The following is a 19,201-nucleotide window of genomic DNA, read 5'->3' on the forward strand; positions in this document are numbered from 1 at the left end:
CAGTTTCTAGTTAGGTCTGTCTTCCTGGCTTGTAGGCAGCCACCACCTTGCTGTGTGCTCACATGACCTCCTGTTTGTGAGCATAGAGGAGAGAGAGAAAAAAAAAGAAAGAAAGAAAGAGGGAGAATGAGTGAGCATACACTTTTGTGTCTCTTATAAGGGCACTAACCCCCTCCCTTATAACCTTATCTAATCTTAATTTTCTCCCAAAGTTGTTGTCTCCAAATATCATCACACTGGGAGTTAATGCTTCAATATATGAATTGTGAGAGATACAATTCAGTTCCTAGCAGATGCATTGTTCTGTAATAAGTATTATAATAATGTTCTTCTCTTGCTATGGCCACAGATTGGCTAAAAAAAAATCTGAAAGGCTACTCTATAGACCAGGGAACTATAGAAATTAAGTAATAACAGTTAGCAACATCCTTAAAAAACATTCATGAGCACTTCAAAGAGTAAGCCAAATAAAGAGTATCATGTCTTAAATTATTCTGGAATAGATTATTGGGAGTTGCAAATTAGTTCTTTGGAAGATGTGTTGTAAAAATTTTTGCAAGGAAAATTTTATATTTCTTTTAAAAATAAATCTAAATGTTATCACTAAGAAACAACAAAAGGGAAAGAATATAAATAAATAAGCAACAAGAACAACAATATGAACAAGTTAAATTTGAATAAATAAATAGCACTATTAATAATACAATGATTGATAAATAAATAGTGTTCCAAAAATAACATTAGAGCAATAATGTCATGCTAAGACAGAGCTATAGATCTTTGGCTCCTCAAAGCCTGAGAACAATGTTATTTTACCTGTAGCCTGCTTTGGAATCCCTTGGGTCATTAACTATTTTTTCTGATCATTTTACTTGCATCATTCTCCTAAATAAGATCCTATGGGACAGAGTTACTGTCAAAACCCTATATTCTGTTGCTGCCCTAACCCACTTGGAGAAGAAATAGGAACACCCTTTACCCAAGTAAGTTCAAATAATATGTTTCAAAATTAAGGTCAAGATAAGCATTTTAAAAATAAAGTAGCATAGAATATAATGAACTTTAGAATATAACATTTTAGATGGCATTTTCTGATATAAGGCTAGTGTTTTCCATACTTTTATTTCTGTTACATATGTATGTGTTATATAAGATATATTTCTTATTGGTATGAGATGAAAAAAAAGTTTGGGAATGCCAAGATGAAATTTATTAGTCTGCTTGGAAAAGTTGGACACTTAATTGACTAGATTGCAATTTATGTTAAAATTGTCCTTCCTATTTTTGCCCAAATAAGAAGTGAGCACATCAAAACCAAGTCATCAATATGTCATTTAATGTATTTGTTATAAGTAAAGAACATTAATTCTGAACCAGTGAAATAAATATTGAAAGGTTATTGAAAAATTTTAATTATTAATTTCCCATTACCAAGCATCTAGAAGGGGTTACCTTAAGACATTAATTAAAATTTCATGGCTTCCGCCCATGGAGTCAGCAGTCTATCAAAAGAAAATATATGAAAAAGGTGGTTGTCATATATGTGATATAGGTAAATGAATTATATATACAATGTTTCTAGAACACAAAGATGAAAGATGGTAACACAGCATGGGAACTAGAAATCAGGGAAGCCTTGAAGAATAAATTGTTTTCACTGCAGCTCTCCATTCGCCATTCACCTGGTAGAGATAAGTGTAAGCAAAAGCACATATAAAGGCTGGGTAACATGTAAGGGCATGTTGTATTTGAGGACTGCAAAATAAGTTTTCTAATTGATTACGGTGTTGTTTGAGGAAGAAGGAAAGAGATGTGGCTGGAATTTTGATGGAAAACATCATGGACTATATTGTAAAAGGTCATGTATAATTTTTTTTCAACTACATTGCACATTTTACCTTTGAGATAAGATAAAGGGGTACTTCAAGGTGAGATAATAAATTTCTTATAGTTGTCAAACAGTGCAGCCTTACCTAGAATCTCCAGACATGAAAACTAAATTTCCTATCAAATAGTTGCTTAATCATCTCAAAACAAAATTTATGTATTTGTATGAACACCAAAAAGTCTTTAAAAACTTTGATGATACACATATTTCATGTAACAATAAGCAGCAGCAGCAATGATAAATATTATCTGTGGTTATCTTCTTCATAGAAAGCGGTAGAAACATGCATGCACACATACTCAAAAATTTTTATTTTTAATTTTCGAGTCCATGATTTATAAAGAACATCTAACTTTTCCCGATATATTCCCCTGCTGTTTCCTGAAATAATAAAAATATATCAATTAGGTTTCTTTTGTTAATTTATTATTTGCTGAGGTTATATTTCACGAACTAAAATGTTAAGACACTTTTCTCTGTATTCAACTTAAAAGGCACATTACGTGTAAAAGTTTACCTATACCTATCTACTTCCATTACTTAAGGATTTTCCATGTGTTCTTACTTTTTTGTTTTTATTTCCTCAGACTTCCTATGTTCAAGTCCTAGAGATAGGACCTTGACCACCCATATATACTATGTATGTAGGAGTCAGCATAATCACTTTTATAATTCATTGACAGCTGAATGGTAAACTGATTCTGCTGACTTCTACATACATATAACTTTTAATACATCAGGGAAGCAAGTTTTGTGGTTTAACATTATTTTGTAATTTAAAATATATTTATACCTGTTATGTGCAGGAGATAACTTTCTTTTGATAGTAACAATGATTATTTTAGACAGAAAATAACACCTTTTATAGATTAGGAAACTTAAAGAACAAACTGAATTTTTGATGTGCCAAAGTTTATGTAGCTAGAGAATGACAAATAAATTCCAGGTCTCCCAATTTTATCTAGAATTCTTTCCACTACATCCTGCTTGACTTAAATACCTACAAAATGCCATTTTTCAATAGTTACTTGCCATCAAAATGATGCAACTCTTTATCACAAAAATGCTAAGTTTGTCAAAATTCACTATATTTACTTCCTCATAGCCATAATGGCAAATTTACATTCACTTTTTAAGGGTAATTGAATACTATTCAGTCACAAAAAGAAAGAAAGCAACATGGATGGAAATGGAGGCCATTATCTTAAGTGAAGTAACTTAGAAAGTAAAATACCACATGTTCTCACTTATAAGTGGGAGCTAAATAATATGTACACATGGACATAGTATGTAAAGTACCTTTATAAATATAATAAATTTATGCAGAGAGAAATATGTGTTCCCACAAAATATCTTCTTTTACCTTTCATCCTGTCCCATCCCCAGACCCCAAGTGAGCTAATAATTTTAATACTAAATTAGCATTTACACGTTAACAATAAAATTGATTTTAAGGATATTAAGGTATTAAAAAAATTACACAAATATTAAGCTTGATTAAACTCTCCTCTTTTTATCCAGACAACCTGAAGGGGTATGACTCAGATCAATTGCACCCAGGTGACAGAGTTTATTCTTGTGGGCCTCACAGATCTTCAGGAGTTGAAGACGCCCCTCTTTGTGCTATTCTTATCCATCTACCTTTTCACAGTAGTAGGCAATCTGGGTTTAATCCTACTCATTAGAACAGATGCAAAACTCAACACACCAATGTACTTCTTTCTTAGCAACCTAGCCTTTGTTGATTTCTGTTACTCTTCTGTCATTACACCCAAAATGCTTGGGAATTTCTTGTACAAACAAAATATTATTTCGTTCAATGCATGTGCTGCTCAGTTAGGCTGTTTCCTGGCCTTCATGACGGCTGAGTGCTTGCTATTGGCTTCCATGGCCTATGACCGATATGTGGCCATTTGTAACCCTCTGATGTATATGGTGGTGATGTCTCCAAGAATTTGCATTCAGCTTGTGGCTGCTCCCTATAGCTATAGCATCTTAGTTGCACTGTTTCACACCATCCTAACCTTCTGTCTCTCCTATTGCCACTCCAATATTGTCAACCATTTCTATTGTGATGACATGCCCCTCCTAAGGCTAACTTGCTCAGACACTAGCTCCAAACAGCTATGGATCTTTGCCTGTGCTGGTATCACGTTCATTTCCTCCCTTCTGATTGTCTTTGTCTCCTACATGTTCATCATTTCTGCCATCCTGAGGATGCGTTCAGCTGAGGGAAGACAGAAGTCTTTCTCGACGTGTGGCTCCCACATGCTGGCAGACACCATATTCTATGGGACCCTTATTTTTATGTACTTACAGCCTAACTCTAACCATGCCCTGGACACAGACAAGATGGCCTCTGTCTTCTACACAGTGGTCATTCCCATGTTGAATCCCTTAATCTATAGCCTCCGGAATAAGGAGGTGAAAGAAGCTCTGAAGAAAGTCATTATCGATAAAACCCAGACTTTTGTGTTTATAAAATTAAGAAAGTAACTTGAGGAAAGGAAAAATGGACTTCTTTCATGGTATGATTTTTTTTCCCCAGTATAAGTTATCAGGATTCCTGTTTCTTAATATGTGATCTATGCATATATTTTTGCTGTGTAATACAATTTTCTAGAGAATTTCTCTTAGAATGTTAGGTATAAAAGTAACTATAAGAATTTACACCCCTTATTTTTCAAATGGAAAATATCTTAAAATTATTAATTTGCTTGCATAATATTTTATACCAATTTTCCATTTCTTAAATGAAGAGTGCATAAAAAGTCATCATCAAGATATATAATTAGTTATGTGCAGAGCACAGACAAAAGTTAACTGCCCTCCCCGTCCATCCCCAATACACTTCCCAGTCTCTGCTCTGGTAACCATCATTCTACTCTATCTCCAGGAGTTTATATATATATATAAGAACACGTGATATTCGTCTTTCTATGTCTGATTTATTTCACTTATATCATTCATGTTGTTGCAAATGACAAGATTTCATTAATTGTATGGATGAATAATAATCCGTTGTGTATATGTACCACATTTTCTCTATGCATTCACCAACTAATGGAAGCTTAGGTTGATTCAACATCATGGCTGTTGTGAATAGTGCTGCAATAACATGGAAGTGTAGACATCTCTTCAATATACTGATTTCCTTTCTTTTGGATATAGATCCAGCAGTGAGATTGCTGGATTATATAGTAATTCTACTTTTAGTTTTTTGAGGAACCTTTAGATTCTTCTTTACAGTGACTGCATAAATTTAATTTACATTCGCACCAACAGTGTTTGAAGGTTCTCCTTTCATCATCTCCTGGCCAGCATCCATTATTGCCTGTTGTTTGGATAAAAACCATTTTTAACTAGGATGAGGTGATATCTTGTTGTGGTTTTGATTTGCATTTCTTTGATTACTAGTGATATTAAACCACTTTTCATATACCTCTTAGTCATTTGTATGTCTTCTTTTGAGATATGTCTAGTCATATCTAGACATTGGTCTTTTGCCAATGTTTCAATTGGATTTGTGGATTTTATTTTTTCCTGTTGAGTTGTTCATGCTCGTTATATATTCTGTTTATTGATCTCTTGTTAAATGTGTAGATTGCAAATATTATCTCCTATTCTTGGTTACTTCTTCACAATTCAAAGTGGAGAAATGTTATTTTTAAATCATGAAAGAAATCTGTCTTGATATTGTGAGAAGTGAAAATGACATTTATTCAGTTGCAAATAGTAGGCTAAATTTTGTTTCATGGAATATTTAAAAATCAATATTTTTTTCCAGTGAAGACTGACTTGAACACTTTTAATTTATAAACCTTGAATTGGTAAAACTTACGCCACTTTATATTACTAAAGCAGCTTTGAGTCATTAACATTGTCTATAAAATACACATACACACACACACACACACACACACACACGAACACAACCTATTAGTTGAGCCCAAAAAGAGTTATTGGTTCTGATGACGTGGCAGGGACACTGGTATTAACACCTAATTTAAAAAGACTGGTGCAAAGCCTAATTAAAAAATACTAAAAGAGCAACTTGAACTTTAACAAATGAAACAAAAAGTACCTTAGTGTCAAAAAAATCCTATCGATGAGGTATATTTATTATTGTTAATTTGCTGATTTTTATAATAGTAGCATGGTCATTTAAGAGAACATTTTTGCTTTTAGTAAATATAACTTAAGTGTATAAAGGTAAAGAGGCATCATGTCTTCAACTTATCAAAAAGCTCAGAAAAAAATGTGGTAAAATATTAACATCTGGAGAAGCTGGGTGAACAGTGTACAATAATTCTTTGTAAAATGTTAGCATCTTTTCTGTAATTCTAAAATTGTTCCAAAATAAAAGCTCAAATAAAAAAATAAACCCTTGTTAATAAATGGTGCTGGGAAAATTGTGTAGCCACATGTAGAAGAATGAAGCTGGATCCCTGTTTCTCATCACATACAAAAATCAACTCAAGGTGGATTAAAGAGTTAAATGTAAAACATAAAACTATAAAAATTTTATAAGAAACTCTGGGAGAAACTCTCCAGGACATTGGCCTTGGCAAAGAATTTATGTCTAAGACACCAAAAGCAAATGCAAACAAAACAGAAAGAAATGGGACCTAATTAAACTAAAAAGCTTCTGCATAGCAACAGAAATAATCTTTAGAGTAAACAAACAACCCATAGAATGGAAGAAAATATTTCCGAACTATGCATCCATCAAAGGACTAATACCCAGAATCTAAAAGGAACTCAAATCGAAAAGAAAAAAAAAATAACCAAACAAATAAAAGTGGAGAAATTACATAGACATTTTTCTAAAGAAGACAAACAAATGGTCAACAAATGTATTTTAAAAATGCTCAACATCGCTAATCATCAGGGAAATGCAAGTTAAAACCACAATGAGATACCACCTTACCTCAACCAGAATGGCCATTATTAAAATGGCCATCTATTTAAAAAACAATAGATGATGACATTGATGTGGTGAAAAGGGAATGCATATACACTGCTGGTGGGAACATAAGTTAGCACAACCTCTATGAGAAACAGTATGGAGATTTCTCAAAGAACTAAAAGCAGATCTACCATTTGATCCAGCAATCTCACTGCTGGGTATCTACCCAAAGGAAAAGTCCTTATATCAAAAGGCTACCTGCATGTATATGTATATAGGTGCCCATCAACCATGAGTGGCTAAAGAAGATGTGGTATACAAACATCACGGAACACTACTCAGCCACGAAAAATAACAAAATAATGTATTTTGCAGCAACTTGCATGGAACTTGAGATCATTATTATAAGTAAACTCCAAAATGAAAAATCAAATACTACATATTTTCACTTATAAGTGGAAACTAAGCTATGGGTATACAAAGACATACAGAGTAGTGTAAAATGGACATTAGAGACTCAGAAAAGGGTGGGTGAGTGGGTTGAGCAATAAAAAAACTACATATTGAATACAACGTACACTACATGCGTGACCTAAAATTTCAGGCATCATCACTACACAGTTCATCGATGAAACCAAATCCACTTTTACTCCTAAAGCTGTTGTAATTTAAAAAAATTAAAAATTAAAAATAAGGCTTCATCATTTAATTTTAATTTAATGTTTTAATTGAACAATATATTTTAATATGGTTTCTTTTGTTGGCCCAATTCCAAATTCATTGTAACTTAAAAAAAGATTTTATTTATAAGAAATACTTATAAGTGATGTATCTGTTTTTAAGAAAATTGTTAAATAAATTGTTAAATAATGAATACCATCTATTCACCTTCAATAAAGTTTAGTGAAACAAAATGGACTTTGTTTTATAAGTGCTGATTAAGTTTTTGTTTTTCACCTATTATAAGTTAAAACAATACTCAATAATTCTTTTAAGAAAACGTTGTCACAATATTGTCAAAGTTCTTAAAATATCTAGAATTTTGTTAATTACTTTATGACCAGACATTAAATTACACTCAAGTGTCTGAAAGATATCAATGTGTTTGTAAGGAGTCAACTCTTCATTGAGTCAGGAGAATAGATCTGGCTCTTTCGTTTTCAATTCAATGTTTACACATTTGGAAATGAGGCAGTTTACAGGAATGTCATAGAAAAATACACCTCTGTATCAGTTCAGTCATTTTCACTGTCTGGAGTGAACCCTGGCCTTAACAGAGAATGCTTGAATCACAACCACCATTTTCAAATTTCTAGCCACCTCCATTTCAAATGCAGCCAGATTCAACTGTGTCACTGTCAGCAGTGTTGCATAGTCCCAAAGCAAATGTTCTCAAAAGTGTTACATGGAATATTAAGCCCATAGTAATAATCCACAAAACAAAGAGGAAATTTTACATGATAGCCCTTTGCCTGAAGATATAATTCCCATTGATATAAGAAAAGGAACTTGGCTGGGCGCGGTGGCTCACGCCTGTAATCCCAGCACTTTGGAAGGCCAAGGCGGGTAGATCAGGAGGTCAGGAGATTGACACCATCCTGGCTAACACAGTGAAATCCCGTCTCTACTAAAAATACAAAAAAATTAGCCGGGTGTCATGGCGGGCTCCGGTAGTCCCAGTTGCTGAGGAGGCTGAGGCAGGAGAATGGCGTGAACCCGGGAGGCAGAGCTTGCAGTGAGCCGAGATTGCGCCACTGCACTCCAGCCTGGGCGACAGAGCAAGACTTGTCTCAAAAATAAATAAATAAATAAATAAATAAATAAATAAATAAATAAAGGAACTGACAAAATCTCTTTCAATTTGTTTAACATTCATTTTGTTAACATTTTTGAAAGCATAGAACTTTCAGAATTTTCCCTGCCAATATTCTGAAGAAATCCCAGTTTTGCTCCCAAAACCTACTCACATTAGCTAAATCCTCTAAGCCTTATTGGAGAGACAGTTTCCTTGTCTTTAAAATGAGAGTTAATGTAATGATTTCCATGAGTTTTCCCATCACTGATTGATCTAACCAAAAATTATTAGAACTTTCGTTCTGCCAAAAAAGTGTTATAATTTTGTTGTAGAAATCCTGATGTCAAAAAAATCAACTATTTTTTATTTTTTTATTAAAAAAATTTTTTTTTATTTAGTTGTTATCAGAGTTCTACCTACTGGTGTGTTTTATTTTTTTATTTTTATTTATTTATTTATTTTTATTATACTTTATGTTCTAGGGTACACGTGCACAACGTGCAGATTTGTTACATATGTATACATGTGCCATGTTGGTGTGCTGCACCCATTAACTCGTCATTTACATTGTGTGTATCTCCTAATGCTCTCCCTCCCTTCTCCCCACACCCCACAACAGGCCCCAGTGTGTGATGTTCCCTTCCCTGTGTCCCAGTGTTCTCATTGTTCAATTCCCACCTATGAGTGAGAACATGCGGTGTTTGGTTTTCTGTTCTTGCAATAGTTTGCCGAGAATGATGGTTTCCAGCTGCATCCATGTCCCTACAAAGGACACAAACTCATCCTTTTTTATGACTGCATGGTATTCCATGGTGTATATGTGCCACATTTTCTTAATCCAGTCTGTCACTGATGGACATTTGGGTTGGTTCCAAGTCTTTGCTACTGTGAATAGTACCACAATAAACATACATGTGCATGTGTCTTTATAGCAGCATGATTTATAATCCTTTCGGTATATACCCAGTAATGGGATGGCTGGGTCAAATGGTATTTCTAGTTCTAGATCCTTGTGGAATCACCACACTGTCTTCCATAATGGTTGAACTAGTTTACAGTCCCACCAACAGTGTAAAAGTGTTCCTATTTCTCCACATCCTCTCCAGCACCTGTTGTTTCCTGACTTTTTAATGATTGCCATTCTAAGTGGTGTGTTAAAAAATCAATTTTATAGGTACAAGAAAGGAGGAATAGCATCAAGCTAAGAGTACTTTCAACTTAAAAATAAAATACCAAGAGATACTATTTTTCATTTATGAGGATTTCAAAATGCAAAACTTTGACTAGACTGAAAGTAAATAAGAACCCTCATCTGCTGCTGATGGTGGCAGGCGTCTGTAGTCCCAGTTACTTGGGAGGCTGAGGCAGGAGAATGGCATGAACCCAGGAGACAGAGGTTGCAGTGAGCTGAGATCGTGCCACTGCACTCCAGCCTGGGCAAAAGAGTGAGACTCCATCTCAAAAAACAAACAAACAAATAAAAACAAAAAACAAAACAAAACAAAAAATTCCTGTGGAGAATTATTTGGCAATATCTAGCAAAGTTTCAGGTACCCAACAATCATATTTCTAAGAAAGGAATTCAAATATTCAAAGGAATACTGACACAAATACTAATACAAGCTAATACATGTGCACAAGGTAATTTACTGGGATATTATTTAAATTAGCAACAGATTTGCACCCAAATATCCATGAATAGAGACAGCCCTTCCATGTATCAGAAAAGATTTGTAGGTATGATATAGAGTAATCATCAGAATATAATATTGACAAGACAAAAATGCAGAAAAGAATTAATACTACACATTACACTGTGCAAGAAAAAAGGAAGAATATAAAATGCATATGTGTAGCTTCTTATATTTGATTAAAAATTGCAGACTCATGCCTGTAATCTCTTCTTTGGGAGAGCGAGGCGGGTGGATCACTTGAGTTCAGGAGTTCGAGATTAGCCTGGCCAGCATGGTGAAACCCCGTCTCTACTAAAAATACAAAATTAGCTGGGTGTGGTGATGCGTACCTGTAATCTCAGCTACCTAGGAATCTGAGACAGGAGAATCACTAGAACCCAGGAGGCGGAGGCTGCGGTGATCCAAGATGGCACCAGTGCACTCCAGCCTGGGGAAGACAGAGCAAGACCCTCTCTCTCTCTCACTCTCAACAACAACAAAAAAAAAGACAAAAATAGTGGGAAGATAACTTAAAATGAAAAAGAATGATTGAAAGAAAGTGGAACAAGTGCGGATAGGGACAGAAGTCAACCCTTAAAAAAATAAATATTACTATGTCGTTTTGATTTGAAAAACATTACAAGTTTAAGAAATTAAAAATAAAATTAGGTCAAAGTGAAAAAAAAGGAAAACAAGCTTTTATTCTGGAAACCCATTTTATTCAAAGCAAAAGCCAAAGGACTTGAAAGGAACCACAGAACTCTGAATTACCTGACCTCATGCTAAATCTCAGACCTTGTCACTTTAAACTTTATGCCTTTCTCTGTTCCCACCTCCTTGTCCCTTACAACAGCTGTTGTATGCTTTCCATAGCATCTTTGCATAGGCTGTCTTTTGACCTGGTGTTCTCTTCCTCAGATATCTGTTTTCTCCTTCACTCCTGTGCCACAGTTGGTTCTGTACAGAAATAGAGAAAGGGCTTATTGTAAGAATAAGGGCTAATATGAATGTTGGAACATCTCAGGAAATAAAGATTAGGGAAATATTGAAGACAGGGCTAGTAAAGCTATAGCTCAAAAGTGAGCAGAACAGATAATGAAGACCTTAGCCCTAAATAGTGATGCAAATGCCCCCAGGAAACTGCACGTATAAGAGTCCCTGAGAAAGCTCCCGTCCCAAGTAGCAGGGACGCTTGCATTGCAGTTTGTGATTGTTTAGGAGCTCCCAAATATTCTGGGTCCATTCACAACAGGAATTACATAATAAAATGTTTTTTATTGAAACAAAAATGATGAATTTAAAAACCCAAAACAGAGTGGCTTAAACGAATGCAATGTATTATTTACGATGTGTCACAGGACAGTTTCTGCTCTGGGCCATGCTTGGCTAATCTTGTCTGCATCCACTCATGAGTTCATCCTCAGCTAACGTGTTGCCTAGAAACGAGCTGATCTAAGATGTCCCCACCTGTGAAAACTGGTTTAGCACCACATGACTTCTCATCTGCCAACAGGTTAGCATGAATCTGTGGTCAGGGCAAAGGCAGATGAGCAAGACAGGAAGTTGAAATACACTACACCTTTCTCAAGCCTACATTTGTGTCAAGTCTGTTATCAAAACATTAGCTAAAACAAGTCACATGACTGAGGCCAGAGGCAAAATACAGAAGTACTATACATTTTTATAAAAAGAGCATGATTACAGAGAGGCTTTAACTGAGGCTGTTAATGCAACTAATTAATCTACTGTGCCTGACAGACGAGCTAGAGCATCACTCCCAATTACGACATATTAAGTCTCTGATATTCTCACATGTTCATTTAAAAAGCCATGGGTATATTCTTTGGAAAGGATCTGAAAAGGAGCTATTATATTAACATGCTGTATTTCAGAAATGTTCAAGGAATCTGCTTCAAGGAAATTCAGTTCTCATTTCAATAAAAGACATTTTTTAAAAATCTATGATCGGACTTAATTTCAAAAAAATCTTAAGGAAAAAAATTGTTCATTGTGACTAGTGCTATTAGTTTTTTTTCTCACCCGCTCCATATTCTGTCTAAATACACAAATGGAACAATATTTTAAAATACTACATTTTATATGTCCTATGCAACTATAGAATTATAGACAATTATTAAACAACATCAGCTGCCCATCCATCTAAACCCAAGAACACCATGATCCATATAGAAACCGGGTTAAAGTACCTCAGTTGCAGCCTAATCAAGTATTGCAACCCAATACCAGTATTGCATCCACCTTGTTACTGTCATTCCGGAGTAACAACGTCCCTACTGTTACTAGGGAGCACAGACCTGTAGGTCCACTCCATTCTTACAAGCCAAAGAGCACAGCCACTATCGACCCTCTAAAAAACATACCAGTTTCCTCTACGCTAGTGCAGTCCTTATTGCCCAAGCAATGAAACTGTCTTCCGTGATTTCCTAAAAATACAGACAAGTAGAGAGTTTTTATTTCTACAGAATAAATTAATCATCATGCTCCTACATTCCTCAATTTTCTTCCTGTGTCTTCATTACTATGTGAAAGTATTTCTAGCGTATCTGTTGTATATAATGTCAGGCATCTTTCAGTATAGTCTTTAAGGAGCCATCTCAGAAAATTTATAGAACAAGCTTCAGATATTACTGCCAAATGTTCTCCTGGATGAAGGAGTTCATATCTTTCTGTGGAATGACAACAACTAGGTGCCAATTAATCTATGGTTTGTATGCATTTCTCTCCTAGGAGGACAGCAAATTTTTAAAAAATTAATTCTTGCTGTTGAACTACAAGGCCAATTATAAAAACACACTGTGATGCTAATCTCAGACGGCAGATTTGAGTGTTATTAACTGAAAAAGTTATTTTTCATCTAAAACTTTATAAAATCTGCTGTTAAATATGAGGCCCACGAGCTCAACATTTATTTTAAATAAATTCATAATTGCAATCAAAAGCCAATACAGCAAAATTAAAGCAAATGTCGCAAATAATCAGAGCAGATATAGCCATTAATCAAATTGTTTTCCCAAAAGAGATCATTAAAATATTCCTCTACTCCCTATTCATTTATTGACTAATAGGTAAAGGAGTGATCTATCATTTCAAAGGAAATAGTTTGGTCCCCAAACACTAAACATCAAATAATTGCCTGTTACTGAATAATCATTATTTTGTTTTTGCCATGTTTGTTTAACAAAAGTAACAACAGAAAGTTTCCAGAGGGACCACCCAAAAAATTAAATAAATAAATACAAAGCTGTCTCACATCTAGGTAATTTTCCATGTTACTGGCTTCACAAACATTGCTTTCAGGTGCAATGTACTATTTGGAGGTTTGTTGTTGAACTGAAAGACAGCATTCTGAATGTAGAAAGACATTGGGTAGTAGAAAAAACAACCCAAACTGTGGGAAAGGCATCAAACTTGTATGACTATTACTTCTATTCAGTTAATCACTTAACAGGAAATTATTGATGATCTGTCTATATTAGATACTACTAGAGGTAAGTAATTAAAATCAGTATAAAATAATTTAAGAATTAAAACTTGGTTAAAAGAAGAGTTTCAAGTTTAGGCTGTGTTACAAACATGTGTTAACAGTTGGTTGCAATATATTGTGGCAAATGCTATCGTAAAGCAATCAGTGGATCCAAAATAGTGAATATAAGAAGCACTAATTTTGGCCTGGAAGGTCAGGAAAGCCTCCAAGAGGAAATTATTCAACAGAAACATTTAAAGTTAACTAGAAGAAAAATCTGGGATAGGTAATAATAGCAGAGGAAAAGTGTTCTGGGTACAGAAGAAAATCTATATAAATATGTAGATTACATTTGAATAACTGCAATAGTCGATCATATCTGGAACATGAAGACCACATGGAGAATGCTGCAAAAGATGGGCCTGGTCTGACATGCAGGGCCTAGGTTTTCAAGAGCTATGTCAGCCATGTTGGGGGAAAAAAAAAAAAAAAAAAAGACTAGGACCTTATGTTAAGGGCAATGGAGAAGGCATTAAGAGATTTAACCAGGAGAATATTGGAATAAAGTTTGTATCTGTAAAAAGTTTACTTAAGCTGCAATGTAAGGAAGAGAGAGAAGTAGGAAAGACTGGGGGCAAGAATATGAGTCAGTTGCCAGTTACAGTAAAGAAAACAAAAGTTGCATCAAGAGAGGAATGTAAGTTAACAGATTTAAAAAGTATGTCAGATATAAAATTGTTAGTAATTGGGGACAAATTAAATATTGGCATAAAGAACAGGAATGCACAGTAAAAGACAATTGGTCCCTGGTTTGAAACACTGAGTGAATAATGTCCCTATTCACTTAGAGAAAGTATACACTCCAGGTTTTGAATATTAGATTTAACATGCAGAGACACCAATAGAGAAAATAAATCTGAAACAGAAATATATATGTGTGCATAGCCAGAATATAGATGCTTACTGGAGACATAGGATTGGATAAAATTACTGAACAAGAAGGCATAAAGAAGGGAGCCCGGGGGCTTAGAACCTAAAGTACATGTCACCTAAAGCATATATAATGGAAGCAGAGCTTCCAAGGTACAGAGTCAAAGTAAACAATCAAACCAGAGACTGCTTTGTTTTGGAAATCTAAGGCGTATTAACAGAGTCCAGGGCTACTACTCTGCCAAAGAAAAATAGGCTGGATTGGATTTGGGGATTGTGAGGTCAATAGTGAAGTTGGTGAGGAGATTTTTTGGTTTAATGGGAAAGGAAGGCAAATTGCACTTGATTAAATTATGAATATGATTCAAAAAGTAGAGGCCTGCTCTAAGATGTTTGGTTGAGAAGTGAAAGTGACAGAAAAGAGAAGAGAGTAACGAAGATAAAATTTCTAAGGAGATGACAATTAAAGGTTATGGGAAGGGTTGGTTTTTATATTTTATTTTTTTACCTTCCTTGAAGATCTGCAAGGTACATGTAAATCAACAAGAGGCAATATAATTATAAAAAAAGAATCAAGTTAACTTATCCCCTGCTCTGCTTAACAAATGCAGGGAGAAATTTAACTCCACCAGCTTTCAAGCATTCAGAGCCCAGTTTGGGTTTGAGAAAATGGTCTGTAGAATTTAGTTCTTCAAAACACTGCCCAAATCCTATACACTTTGGACCATTTAGAGATCTAAAGATAGAAGTTAAATAAGGTTTTCAGTCAGCTAAAGCTCTTTTATACTCTGTAAAATTGTTCACTGGTGTGTACTCTTCCAAAAAGACAAAGCCAGAGTATTCAAAATCCTGTTATTCTTTAACATCAATATTAAATGTCTATTAAAGAAAAAACAGAGATAAGCAAAAAGAAGAAAATCTTAAAGTTACTCCAACTTGGATGCCCAAGAAGATAGTGTTAATATTTTGATTTTGACTTTTTAATGTTATACTTTCCTCATTTAATTTTGTTAATTTGTGATATCCTTATGAACATATCTGTGTATAATTTCATAAAATAAACTTACAAGTTAAGAAATGATTTTACATATATTGTCAATGTTACATTGCAATGTGTTTTTATTTTTTGGTTTTTCAAGAAGAGTACAACATGGATCTTGTTGTTGTATTGATTACAGTAGTTTACTTAAAATACTTTTTTCTTTTACAACTCCTTACTGAATTTTCTATCTTGGAGTTTCTGCCTGAACCAAATTATTTTACTCTGAAAGCATAAGGAAAATGTATGTGTAATTCAAAGTACTTATCAGAACGTTAATTTAATTAGACTTAATGTAATACCCTGGTAAGTCATGGCTATCTTCTCATATTTAATTGAACATTTCTTATAGAGTCAAGATTGTTCAGAAGGTGTGCTCTGAAGTTCATTTTAGAAGAATCCTGTATCTATTACATGGCAAAAGGCAATCATTCATCAGTGACTGAGTTCATCCTTCTAGGGCTCACAGATAATCCGGAACTTCAAGTCATTCTCTTTGGTGTATTCCTACTGATTTACTTAGTTACTGTGATGGGTAATCTTGGTTTGATTGTGCTAATCCAAATCAGTCCTCAGCTTCATACACCTATGTATTTTTTCCTCAGCCATCTGGCTTTTGTGGATTTTTATGGTACCTCTGCTATCACTCCAAACACCCTTGTCAACTCTTTGCGTGAAATTAAAAGCATGTCATTTTATGCATGTGCCACTCAAGTGTGTTGCTTCATTACATTTTCAGTCTGGGAATTATTGTTGCTCTCTGTCATGGCATATGATCGATATGTTGCCATCTGCAACCCTTTACTCTATGTAGTTCTCATGCCTAGGAGACTCTGCATTCAAATGGTCACTGGCTCATATATTTATGGATTCACCGTGGGACTCATACAAGCAGTGGCCACATTCCACATGTCCTTTTGTGACTCTAATGTCGTCAACCAGTTCTACTGTGATGATGTTCCTCTGATTGCTCTGGCTTGTTCTGATACACGAGTTAAGGAATTGATGTTGTTCATCATTGCTGGGTTCAATATTTTTTGTTCTCTCATCATTGTTCTCATCTCCTATGTATTCATTGTCTTTGCTATCCTAAGGATCCACTCTGCTGTAGGAAGGCAGAAAGCCTTTTCTACCTGTGCTTCTCACGTGTTTTCTATTTCCATATATTACGGGACCCTCAGTTTTATGTACCTACAGCCTAAGTCAAACCACTCACTAGATAAAGACAAATTTGCCTCAGTATTCTATGTAGTGGTGATTCCCATGCTAAACCCATTGATCTATAGCTTGAGGAATCAAGAGGTAAAAAAATGCTATGAAAAAATGTGTTCTAGTAATCAATAGTAAAATTTGTTGGTAGTAAAGGAAATGCTACATACAGAGTCAGGATATTTTGAATCAAGGTTTGTACAGTGCTAGTATATGTAGAAGCCTTTGTCCTCTGGAGCTTACTTTCCTTGAAAATATGCCTTTTTATTGCTTTGGCTTACAAATGATAGACATTTTATAAATGTTTGTTTCATTGTTGACCTGCAAAAGAGAGATAAGAATAATCTACTGTCTTTAACCATGAGATGCTTCAGTACTAAATAAAGAAGAAAGCACCTTGAAATTATGACTTTATCTTATTTCACTACGCTATTGAGAACTTTAGGCTATCTTGAGAGACATGTACTATTATTATTATTGCATATAATATTGCAAATACTAGGTAAAGTTTCCCTCCATAGCTGAACTGGGGAAAAAATAGTGAGATGCTTGGCTGAAAGATTTTGGTTTGAATATCCCTTACAACTTAGATTATCCTTCACTTTATGATATCTCTATTGATTTGACTGAATATTTTTACATAATCATTCAAGCATCATCCCTCCCATATTACACTCACATTCAGCCAGCACACATTTGCTGAACTGATGCATTAGCTATTTGTCCTGGTGCTCTTCCTCCTAGCCCCCTACCCCATGACAAGCCCCAGTGTGTGATGTTCCCCTCTCTGTGTCCCTGTGTTCTCGTTGTTCAACTCCCACCTATGAGTGAGAACATGCAGTGTTTGGTTTTCTGTTCCTGTGTTAGTTTGCTCAGGATGATGGCTTCCAGCTTCACCCATGTCCCTGCAAAGGACATGATCTCACTCCTTTTTAATGGCTACATAGTATACCACGGTGTATACGTACCACATTTTTTTATCCAGTCTACCATTGATGGGCTTTTGGATTGGTTCCATGTCTTTGCTATTGTAAATGGCACTGCAGTAAATATACATGTGCATGCACCTCTATAGTAGGATGACTTATGTTCCTTTAGGTATATACCCAGTAGTGGGATTGCTGGGTCAAATGGTATTTCTGGTTCTAGATCCTTGAAGAATGGCCACACTGCCTTCCACAATGGTTGAGCTAATTTACATTCCCACCAACAGTGTAAAAGCATTCCTATTTCTCCACAGCCTCACCAGCATCTGTTGTTTATTGACTTTTTAATAATAGCCAATCTGACTGGTGTGAGATGGTATCTCATTGTGGTTTTTTATTTGCATTTCTCTAATAATCAGTAATGTTGAGCTTTCTTTCATATGTTTGTTGGCCACATACATGTCTTTTTTTGAAAAGTGTCTGTTCATATTCTTTGCCCACTTTTTGATGGGGTCATTTGTTTTTAATCCATCTTGAGTTAATTTTTGTATAAGGTATAAGGAAGGGATCCACTACAGGCATGCACCACCATCCCCGCGAATTGTTGTATTTTTAGTAGAGAGGGGGTTTCACCATATTGGTCAGTCTGGTCTCAAACTCCTGACCTCCTGATCCACCCGCCTAGGCTGCCCAAAGTGCTGGGATTACCTGCCTGAGCCACCGCGCCCCGCGAGAGCCCTTGTACTTCAATGAATTGTTGTTCATTAGGAATGTTCCACTTTAAGTTATCTTTAGTAAGATTTTGCTGTTTCTGTAAGAATTCTCTGCCTCCCAGGCTTAAAGTATAAGCCAAAAGGTTTAAGGTTATACTCAGTTTCTATACATTTCAGAAAACTGAGAAATTTCTCCATTATCCACAAATTAAGGATCTCATTTTTACCTAAAACATTGGCTTTACTCTCAGGTTGTCTTGATTAACCTAGCCAATGATTTTTCCCCAACTAAGTGTGCTAGAAAAATGAAACAAAGGGGTAGAACGCAAAAATCCCTGTGAATTTTCAAATCCAAATTTTATAACCCCTGCAATATTATTCCTTTCTGACCCAGTTAGATGTAAGAGGCCTCTAACTGGATCCAAGCCAGTTAATTCCCAGATCAAATCCATTCTTAGACACGGTCCAGTTTCTGTTGCGACTCCAAACCCAGTTTGGATCAGAAGCTTGCTCAAAGTAACTTGGAAAACTCAAAACACAAATTCGTGGAGCTCCAAAACCCAAGAGGGAGCTTACCCATGATCCCCAGCCGCTCTAAGAGACAATGGACACAAGTGGATCCTGCAGGTTCCTTG

General features: G+C 35.2%; 2 protein-coding genes across 2 annotated transcripts; both read left to right on the top strand.

Moving 5' to 3' along the window:
* Positions 1 to 3,152: 3,152 nt before the first annotated feature.
* Positions 3,153 to 6,315, top strand: LOC100999387 (olfactory receptor 8U9). Its single transcript, XM_021926922.2, has one exon. The coding sequence runs from the start codon at positions 3,425 to 3,427 to the stop codon at positions 4,382 to 4,384; it is 960 nt and encodes a 319-aa protein (XP_021782614.1). The 5' UTR covers positions 3,153 to 3,424; the 3' UTR covers positions 4,385 to 6,315.
* Positions 6,316 to 11,484: 5,169 nt separating this feature from the next.
* Positions 11,485 to 17,756, top strand: LOC110742407 (olfactory receptor 5AL1). The gene has a single exon (XM_021933740.2). The coding sequence runs from the start codon at positions 16,133 to 16,135 to the stop codon at positions 17,060 to 17,062; it is 930 nt and encodes a 309-aa protein (XP_021789432.2). The 5' UTR covers positions 11,485 to 16,132; the 3' UTR covers positions 17,063 to 17,756.
* Positions 17,757 to 19,201: the final 1,445 nt, after the last annotated feature.

The sequence above is a fragment of the Papio anubis genome, chromosome 12 (assembly GCF_008728515.1).
Source record: "Papio anubis isolate 15944 chromosome 12, Panubis1.0, whole genome shotgun sequence".
Taxonomy (NCBI): domain Eukaryota; kingdom Metazoa; phylum Chordata; class Mammalia; order Primates; family Cercopithecidae; genus Papio; species Papio anubis.